The following is a 10,642-nucleotide window of genomic DNA, read 5'->3' as shown; positions in this document are numbered from 1 at the left end:
CTCTAGCCTTTGGTGTGTTCTGTGTGTATATGTGTGTGTGAGAAACTTGAGATTTTTTTTCTGCATGATAATTTTTTTATCATCTGTGGAAATGAGATGATTGGGGGGGGAGTGGTATTATAATATGAACTGTTCAACAGCCTGGAGAAGGTAAGTAACCAAGATTGAATTTATAATTCATGTTTTAAAGTGTTGCATTGTGTATTGAGGATGATCTTATTCAGCTTTTCTTGAATGTTTGGGAAAACTTTTCAGAGTTCTGTTCATGGCATTGCTTTTAATGAAGATTAGAGCATAGACAGAGGTAGCACTGACCTTTATCTCAGACCTTTGTCCTACTTAGTGTACTATCTTTGCAGATGGTATTTCTGGGACAGTATGGCACTATATCCTTCCTGATTCTATATGTAGGGTTCTTGTGTATTTTAGAATTCATTGCTATTTGAAGGCTAAGAGTTGGGAAATTTATCATCTGAGTTTATTCCAACTTTTGTTACTAAATAAAAATTAACTCTGAAATGACCCAGTTATGAGCCTTTTATTATACAGAAATGGACATAGGGTATTGTCTAGTACATTGAGTTTTCTTGAAAAAGATGTGTTTAAGAAATATATTAGAAGTCACAGATCTTTCTGGCTTAAACTGTGAAGCTTGTTAGGATTCTAAGGAAGTAGAAGATACAGTCTTGTGGGGTGATAGAAAGGAATTCAGTCAATCCAGGAATTAGAAGATTAGTAACTATGGTATAGGGGCACCTAGGTAGCTCGGTTGGTTAAGCATCCAACTCTTGATCTCAACTTAGGCCTAGATCTCAGGCTCAAGCCCTTAGTTGGGCGCCACACTGGGCTTGGAGCCTCCTTAAAAAAAAAAGGAAAAGTATAGTATATTCCCAAAGCCATCTATAAATTGGCATGTGATACAAGCAGTGAAGCCCTAAAAATGGGAGAAGATTGTAGAGGAGATCCATTAAAGGATACAGACTTTGGGTTGGTAGAGAAGGTAACAGATGTGCTTAACAGCAGATTGGATTAAAGGTCAAGAAACTGACCAGGAGGCTGTAGCATTTATTCAGGAACAGAGGATGGGCATTGAGAAAAATTACTGTGGATGGAAATTGAGAAGTGGGCTTGCTTACTGAATATAAGAGAAGTAAAAAGGGTTAGGAAAATAGTGTTGATAAGGGGGAAAAGGGAATTTGGGAAAGCAAATGATTTTGGAGATAATCAGGAAGAGAAGTGATTTTAGTTAGAAATGTTGAGTTGAAGCAGAGGGTAGGGCACCTAAAGGGAATTGACCTTTGGGTACATGGAAAAAATTAGACCAGAATGCATATAAGAAGTAAAGGTGGAGGTATGGGAGCTATTTGAGTAGAGATCAAAGTTGAAACTTCAAAATGTAGACATTATTTTAAGTTTTAATGAGGAAGCAGAGGCCAAGCAAGAACATAGAAGGATTTCCTGCAACTTTTAAAAGAGAGGAGTGGGGTGCCTGGGTGGCTCAGTCAGTTAAGAGTTCTATTCAGCTCAGGTCTTGATCTCAGGGTCATGAGTTCGAGTCACACGTTGGGCTCCATGCTGGGCATGGAGCCTACTTAAAAAAAAAAAAATGGAGAGGAGAAAGGGGTAAGAAAACCAGGATAGTGTAGTGTAATGAGAGGAAGGGAAGATGCTTTTAAAACTTGATACTGTAGTCCTTCTTTGAAGTGAGTTGGATATGACCAGAAGAATGCCACAGATAATTTTAAAGTATGTTTTGAGGATTCAGTGGTTGGTAGATTAAAAATGTCTACACTGAGCAAAATATCTCTTGTCCCTCAAATGTATTGTCTTCCAGTTGAGTTTAAGGGTGATTTGGGATAGAGGAATTCTGTTCAACTAGCCATGCTCCTGTTCCTTTCTTTGGGAGTATGAGGAAACCCAAGAAAAAATTACTGGGTAATACCTCTGTTACACTGTTTGACATGGGGCTTTTTCATTTTATTCCTAATGACAAACATTTCATCTCCTGATGTCTCCCTTCAGCTAGCTTTTATTCTTTGTAATGGTGAGTAGAAAGAAGTTTTTGATCCCTTATCATTCCACTGAAGTTTGGAGATGAAAATGCCTTAGAAATAGTGGTATGAGTGAATTTATTGCATTTTTCTGTGTATTTACAGATGGGGCGTGAGTGGGTTTGGTTCGATTCGGAGCAAGACTATCCCAATGACTCTGAGCTGAGCAACGACTGCAGGTCCCTCTTCAGCTCATGGGATTCCAGTCTGGATCTTGATGTGGGCAGCTGGAGAGAAACTGAGGAGCCAGGGGCTGAGGAACTAGAGGAAAACAGCCCAGGGAGAGAACCTAGTGAGCTGCTTGTGGGGGACGGAGGCAGTGAGGAATCTCAGGAAGAAGCAGAACAAGTCAGCCGTCAGAATCTACTCCACTTTCTCTCTGAGGTAATGGGGAACCATTGTTTCCAAAGTTGAGAGAGTCTCAACTTTCTAAGAGAATACTTGCCCATACATATTTCTACCACTCTTAATATTGTTTACTAAAATGCAAGCTCCACAGTGGCAGGAACTAAGTTAATTGTTATGACTCTAGCACTTGGTGCTAATACACAATATGTGCTGAATATGTTCTTTCTGACCGAATGTTCTAAGATCCCAGTCATTAGGAGCCCAAGGTCATAGTAAGTGGAATTTCCGTATGCAGGACTGCCTTATGAATATCTGCTGCAATTCATTTTTCGGAGTCATAGGAGGTGACACCTGAACTCTTTGAAGATTATAACATTATGACTTCAAGGCAATATTTTAGTGTCCTTACTACCCTGGTTTAGGGTTGAAGGCCAGAAATAAGCTGAATTGGACACTATATTTATGTGGCAACTTCACACATTCAGAAGAACCTAGGTTAAGATCAGCGAGAATCCATTTTTTTTTTTTGCGAGAATCCATTTTGTGTTGCTACTTCTTTCTGCATCATCTGTGGCGGACAAAATTTTCAGCAGTTTTCTAGACTGCCATTCCCAATTTGATCAGAGTTGACACTTGACATGAAAAAATTAGAGCACAAGCTCTTTGAAGAGGCAAGAACCGTGTCTATCTTGTTTACTATTAGGTTCCTAGCAACTAGTTCAGTATCTGGGTATCTGAGTTATTTTTTAAAAAGATTTTATTTATTAGAGAGCACAAGCAGGGGGCGTGGCAGGCAGAGGGAGAGGGAGAAGCAGGTTCCTCATTGAGCAGGGAGCCTGACATGGGGCTCAATCCAAGGACCCTGGGATCATGACCTGAGCTGAAGGCAGACGCCCAACCAACTGAGCCTCCCAGGCACCCCTATTTTATACATTTTATTTTATTTATTTTTTTGAGATTTTATTTATTTATTTGACAGAGACACAGTGAGGGAGGGAACACAAGCAGGGGGAGTGGGAGAGGGAGATGCAGGCTTCCCGCTGAGTAGGGAGCCCGATGCGGGGCTCGATCCCAGGACCCTGGGATCATGACCTGAGCCGAAGGCAGACGCTTAATGACTGAGGCACCCAGGTACCCCTATTTTATACATTTTAAATGATAGAATGAATGAGTTAATCTGTTTGCATCTCAAACTGAGTCATAGTGGCAGTGTAATCATGTAACATTATTGATATGTAGATAATGGTTTCCACTGGTGTTCCTATTCATACTATGATTGCAGGTAGCTTATTTAATGGAGCCATTGTGCATTAGCAGCAAAGAATCAAGTGAAGGTTGCTGTCTTTCATCTGGTACCAGACAACAAAAGGGAACGGAAATGGAAGCTACTGAAGGAGAAGAGTCATGCAGAGAGCCTGAACAGCCTTCAGCAAGGGTAGAACCCTTGGTAGCTGAGAAGCCACTGGGAGAAAATGGAAGGCCAGAGGTGGCTCTAGCTCCCTTAGATATTTGTGCAATTCAGCGACTATCCAGGGAGAGTGAAGAGGTGAGTGAGTAACTTAAACCAGCTGGCTGATTGGTCCTCTGCCCAGGGAGGCAGAACACAGTAGTTACTGCATGTAGGCTAACCCCAGAGAGTTTGGCTTCCTGGGTGCAAATCCAGGTTTCAACACCACTTAACTGTGTGACCTTAGGTGTGTCAGTGAACATCTTAGAACCTCAGTTTTTTCTGCTGTAAATGGAATAGTAGTGCTCTCTCTACATTAGGTTTTCTGTGAAGTTTAAGTGAGACATTTCATGTAAAGCACTTTGCTTAGTGCCTGGCTCACAGTGAGCAATCAATAAAATTTAGAATATCATTATGATTAATACTAGACCAGCAACTCCAGGGCCACAAATCATACAGTTTTAAAAGAATACAGCGTCCATTTAGAAATTAGTATATTGCTCTTTTTATTTTTTTCTAGGGGTACAGAACCATAGTTCTCCAGCCAAATTGTTACCAAGAATTCATTGACTAAGGTCTAGTTAAGTCACCTTGACCCTTTCTACCTTAAAGTCAGCCTTCACTTACCCCATGCAAGTAAAATTACCTTGCAGATAGTAAATCTCTTTCTAAAGTTCTCTTTGTTTCCTGGCATTCCCAGGGGGAGGTTCAGCAAGAATCCAAAGAGGAGGACGAGGGTGAAGGGTATGTGTCAGAGTTGGAAGGCCAGCCCTCTTCAGGTGAGTGTGATGATGGCTTCAGCATTCAGGAGACTCCTCTGGTGGATATCCTTTTCAGCCGTGCTACCTCTTCAAAGTTGTAAGTATGGATTTTTATCCAAGGTTGTTAAGATTCAAACTTTTATTTCTGTTTATGCCTATTTGAATTCATTACCATGAACATGGATTACTTTTATAAATTAATAAAAGGAAATTAAAATTGGAAAACCCTAGAAGTAGAATTAAATATAATTTTATTGTATAAATAGAAGTCTATGTTTTCCTCTTATAAAAGAAATCTGTTTCAGGCATCTGGCTGGCTCAGTCAGTAGAGTGCATGACTCTTGATCTTGGGGTTGTAAGTTTGAGCTCCATGTTAGGCATGGAGCCTACTTTTAAAAAAATCTGTTTCATCAACATTGAGAATCTCTTTCATAAATAACCTTTCTCTATTTTTTTTAAAGATTTATTTATTTGAGAGAGAGAGAGAGTGAGAGAGCATGCGTGAGGCAGGGAGGGTCAAAGGGAGAGGGAGAGAGAAACCTTAGCAGACTGCACTCAGCATAGAGCCTGATGTGGGGCTTGGTCTCACAACCCTGAGATCACAAACGGAGCCAAAACCAAGAGTCAGACACTTAACCGACTGCGCCTCAGTAACCTTTCTCTTTAATTACTATATTTATTCAGGAAACATTGCTCATTCAGATTGTCCCTCAAGTCTAATACTGAAACTGTACTTCTTTCAAAAATACTAAAACAGCTCCTTGTAACTTGAAATTAAAAATTATTTTGAACTTTTGATCTCCTTTGTTTCTTTTTCACAGATCCTGGGAAATTGTTTATATAATTATCTTCTTATAAATAATTATGAAGCTAAAGGGCACACTTTGGAATCTTAATTTTTTTTAGTAAAGGGAATTTCTTTTTAAATCAGAAAAAAAAAGTTGTTTTTGTTATGGTAATAAATAGTTCCTTTTCTGGGCCTGGTCTTATATCTATCTACTGAGAGAAGATAGCATGAAGTGCTGTTTTTTAAGTAGCAGATTTCAAAATTTTGTTACGCAAGTAGAACACAGCTTAATACCTAGGTTGTTGAAGAATTGCTTCCTTTGCTTTTCTGTAACTCCCTGTGTAAGTATGAGCAGAGGGCAGGCTGACTATCCAAAAAACAGGAAATCTCTAATCTGGGACATTTTATCTCATGATATTTTAGTACCTTGAATGGCAAAATCCACACTCTTATTTTAGGATTTAGGATAAACATGGAATATTTATTGGAAAACAATAGATAATAGTAATTGAGTTTCCTTGGCCAGATGGCGTAAGGGGAGATAGAAAGCTGAGTTCTTATGTTATAATCAGGCAAGCTTAAAACTACTTTGAAAGATAGACATTCTCCAGGCTCCTCTTTTCTTGGTTCTCCCTTAGTTGGTACTAACTCTCAGGAAAAATAGAAGTAGAGCGCGTGGAGCGCCACTCTGAGCCTGCAGTTCCTTTCCATTCCCACATTTTTACTTGTAGTTGCTTGGCATGCATTTCCAAATAGGTGGAAATAAAGGTAAGCTAGGGATTATTTCATAAAATATTACAAAAGTGATCAATTATGAGGTTACAAAACCTTAGGCAGTACCTTTCATATAATGGAAACTTAATACCTGTTGTGTGGATGTATGAACAAAAATGCCCTGGTACCAAGGAACTATTATTCATTCTGATCAACTGACCAGAAACAAAGGAAGAGGTTTGTTTTGGTCTTTAAATGCCTTGTTCTGATAGGGTTCTGGATTTAAGGACAAGTTGATTTTTGTGTATATAATTTAGATGCAGATGAGATACTATATCCTGAAACTGGATAGTTGTTTGGAATTGCTCAACTTGGAGAAAGATAAAATGAGATGTGAGTTGTGCTCAAATGGACACACACAGTATGGTACATAAAGCACAAAGAGGGTGTGAAACATTAGGTGTGGGAAGAACCCATTTTGAGAGATTAAGTATATAAAGTGGGAAGTATAACATAATGTTAAACTCTGGAGTAAAGAGGAAACTTGTCAACTGGGAAGATTATAAGATGAAATAAAACATTGGACAGTAGCACCTGGAAGAAAAAAAAATAGACAATTTAGCCCAGGGAAGAAAGGGCCATGAGGAAAAATGAAGTTTTCTTAGGTATTTTCTTTTCTTTTCTTTTTTTTTTAAAAGATTTTATTTATTTGACAGAGAGAGACACAGCGAGAGAGGGAACACAAACAGGGGGAGTGGGAGAGGGAGAAGCAGGCCTCCCGCCGAGCAGGGAGCCCGATGTGGGGCTCGATCCCAGGACCCTGGGATCATGACCCGAGCTGAAGGCAGACGCTTAACGACTGAGCCACCCGGGTGCCCTTCTTAGGTATTTTCTTAGTGAAAAGGAGAAATACGTAAATTGTGTAGTATTCAGATGAAACATAAGAGAATTCCCTAAGATGTGAAACCAAGTATTTCCTTCTCAGGAAATGTAGGAGAAATACTTATTAATGTGGCATATTTCTGCATAAACATAGGACCAGGTTGATTTTTGAAATACTTAATACTGTGAAATATTTGAGCACTTACTATGTGCCAGGCACTTGGGAAGCATCAGTGAACAAAGACTACTTTCACACACCAGTTTTTTAGAGTCACAAGTGCTGAAGAGGAAATCAGCAAGAGCCCAAAAGACAGAAGCAGTTGTAGATTGGTAGTAGAAAGTAACTACTTCATTAGGTAATAGTGACCAGTAAGAGAATATTTGTAGAGTTTGGGGGTCTCATATGGAAGCATTCAATATGTTTTAATTTCTGGTGTTAGTTCCTTCCCATATTAAGTAGGAGCACTATATATTGAGGAAATCTCTTTACCTACCTGGGAGAGACAGAATACCATATGTGAAGTTACTATTTCCTTTTTGTCCGTTTTATCCCATAGGTCTGATCTAGGCCAGAGTGACCCTATTCAGGATCACTTGTTATTTAAGAAGACTCTCCTGCCAGTCTGGAAGATGATTGCCAGTCACAGGTAGGTATCCAAGCCACTCTTGGCCTTCACAGCCACTCTTTTCATTTATAATGACTTTCCAGAGTTTCTTCATCCTCTCAGAGTTTGTCCTTTAACAGGTTCAGCAGTCCTTTTCTGAAGCCTGTGTCAGAAAGGCAGGCCCCAGGATACAAGGATGTGGTGAAAAGGTCAGTGGAAAAGGGGTCAGAAAAGGTTGGTTGCTTTTATATCTGTCTTTTCATACTTTATTTCTGGTCTATTCGATCATTTCTTTCTTTAAAAAATAAAGATTTTATTTTTAAGTAATCTCTACACCCAACATGGGGCTTGAACTCACAACCCCGAGATCAAGAGTCACATGCTCCACCAACTGAGCCAGGCGCCCTGATCATTTCTTTATTTCATTTGCATTACTTACAAACTCAAGATATATTTTACATTTGAACAAGTTTGTAAAGTTATGATAAGCTTGGTCTTCATTTGAGAAGGAATACAGGGAACAAAAGGATAATAATAGGCTTTTTTCTTTTTTAGTATTGATTTTTAAGTAATATCCATTCATTACAATCTTACATAGCCTTTGATAGTTTTGATACTGTTCTTTTGGAGCAAAACTTTAAAAAGAACACTATATTCATCAAACCATTGTAGGTATGCTAGGGCAAAGATGGTAATCCAAATGGTTGTTACAAACATTGGTTGATAGCACTATTTTGGATTTTTATAGCATAATTCGTCTAAAATGCTGTCATACACCAGCGTGTTAATAGAGTGTAAAAGATCAGGAAAGGACCTTTGCAGACAGACTCCTTTATTCTATACGTGAGGAAAGTAAGGCTCAGAGGTGCTCATGACTTGGGGTGATCAACAGTGAATAGCAGAGCTAGAACTAAACCCCAGATTCTTAACCTCCTAGTTCAGTCCTCTTTCTACACTGCTGTGTCTTCCCTTATATACCCACTCTCTGTGTCTCATTAAATAGTTATTTATCTAAACATTCACTTGATTCACACTCTTCATCTCCACAAAAGGAGAAAAAAAATTCTTAGCTTTTGATTATATAGTAAGAGAAGCAGATTAAACAACTAGTATATGACTACACATTGTGAAGAGTCAGTAACTCCTCTGTGACAGACTAATCATTGGAGCTCTTTGCAACTTTGGTATGTGGGGCCAGCACCCCTCCTACAGTGGTATAGTGGCTGGGTGTGTGGGCTCTGGAGTCAGGCTACCTCTAAATTGGAATCCAAGCTGTGTGACTTTGAGCAAGTACGTAACTTCTTTAGCATTGGTTACCCACTGCCAGTTGGTGATAATAAGGTACCTAGTTTATAGGTTTACTGAGAGGACCAAGTGAATTAATATAGAAAGTACCTTGTACTTGGCAAGGTAAGCACTTGGCCTATTGTAAAAAGTCAAATGTTAGCTGCTGTTGCTGTTTTATTATCTGATGGGAATTAAGAGCTGGTTCTCCAAGAGAGCATGTTAGGTCCCACATAAAGGTCTGATTTCCTGTGGTTTCTCTTGGCCACCTGCAGACCCATGGACTTAACTAGCTTAAAGAGGAATCTGTCTAAGGGACGGATTCGCACCATGGCTCAGTTCCAGCGGGACCTGATGCTGATGTTCCAGAATGCTGTGATGTACAATGACTCTGGTCATCATGTGTACCATATGGCTGTGGAGATGCAGCGAGAAGTCTTGGAGCAGATTCAGGTACTGTATATAGAGAGCTGTAAGGAAAAGGAGTACAGCCTCTGGAATCTAATTTTAGAAAGTCTGTGAGAATAAGAGTGATATTAAAGTGACCTTGTGTTCTCAGAGTTTATGTTTAGAGGTGGCTAAAGGCCCTGAGGTATTGACATCGTACCTACTGCTTTGGAAATCTCTAAGTCTCTTTAGGACCGGCTTTCATAGATAGTGAAGTAAAGTAGTGTAGGAAGACAGCAGCAGAGAAGTCTCAAGAGAGCTGGGGATAGATAAGTAACTGGAGCTCCTGCTTCCAGTGCCTCAAGTCAAAGGGCTAAACATGCAGACCAAAGGCTGGAATCACTATCCATTTTTTGGTTGCTACACCTGTTGATATTAATGTATGTTCACACTGTCCCATCTACAGGGGTAAGACATGGTAGCCAGAAGGTGACATTGGGGGTTTCTTTTCTGGGCAAGACCATACATAAAAGGAAAAAAAAGCATAGTCAAACCTCATTGCAGAAGAAGAAAATTGCATTCAAATCTCTATAGTTTTTAAGATTCATCACCTTGCTATCTGCCTTGACTATAGGTGCTGAGTATTTGGTTAGACAAAAGAAGAGACTTAAATAGTTTGGAATGAGAACCAGCCAACCCTGTGGATGATGGAAAACCTCTTCTGTTAACCTGACCTCTTATTGAGACTCAGAGAAGATCCCAGTACTTGTTTACCAGTTTTCTATTGTCTTTTCTAGTAAGAAAAATGTTAACTCACAACCAAGGAGTCAAAGGTGTCTGTGGACATAATATAAAACAGGAAAGCTGAGATTTGGGGTTATGCTGTAAATGTTGCTCACTTCTTTGTTCCTTAGGCTTGATTTAGATGTAACTAAATTAAGCCTCTTGTAACTGCTCTATAAATAAATGTTATTTCACAAGTTGAAGATTGCTTTTTTTTTATTATGTTAATCACCATACATTACATCATTAGTTTTTGATGTAGTGTTCCATGATTCATTGTTTGCATATAATACCCAGTGCTCCATGCAGAATGTGCCTTTTTTTTTTTTTAAGACTTTATTTATTTATTTGACAGCGAGACACAGAGAGAGGGAACACAAGCAGGGGGAGTGACAGAGGGAGAAGCAGGCTTCCCGCTGAGCAGGGAGCCCGATGCGGGGCTCGATGCGGGGCTCGATCCCAGGACCCTGGGATCATGACCTGAGCCGGAGGCAGACGCTTAACGACTGAGCTGCCCAGGCGCCCCAGAACGTGCCCTCTTTAATACCCATCACCAGGCTAACCCATCCTCCCACCCCCCGAAGATTGCTTTT

At 39.7% G+C, this 10,642-nt stretch overlaps 1 protein-coding gene across 1 annotated transcript; it reads left to right on the top strand.

Moving 5' to 3' along the window:
- The first annotated feature begins 4,711 nt into the window (after window positions 1–4,711).
- Window positions 4,712–10,252, top strand: LOC123856880 (bromodomain-containing protein 8-like). Its single transcript, XM_045893143.3, has 3 exons — window positions 4,712–7,637; window positions 7,736–7,804; window positions 9,155–10,252. The coding sequence occupies exons 1-3, from the start codon at window positions 7,621–7,623 to the stop codon at window positions 9,399–9,401; spliced, it is 333 nt and encodes a 110-aa protein (XP_045749099.2). The 5' UTR covers window positions 4,712–7,620; the 3' UTR covers window positions 9,402–10,252.
- Window positions 10,253–10,642: the final 390 nt, after the last annotated feature.

Source organism: Mirounga angustirostris, unplaced genomic scaffold (genome assembly GCF_029215605.1).
Source record: "Mirounga angustirostris isolate CCGP_5_RB_7025 unplaced genomic scaffold, mMirAng1.0.hap1 SCAF_7, whole genome shotgun sequence".
Classification (NCBI taxonomy): Eukaryota; Metazoa; Chordata; class Mammalia; order Carnivora; family Phocidae; genus Mirounga; species Mirounga angustirostris.
Note: the sequence above shows the minus strand (reverse complement) of the source record. Positions and strands in the feature narration are given on the sequence as shown.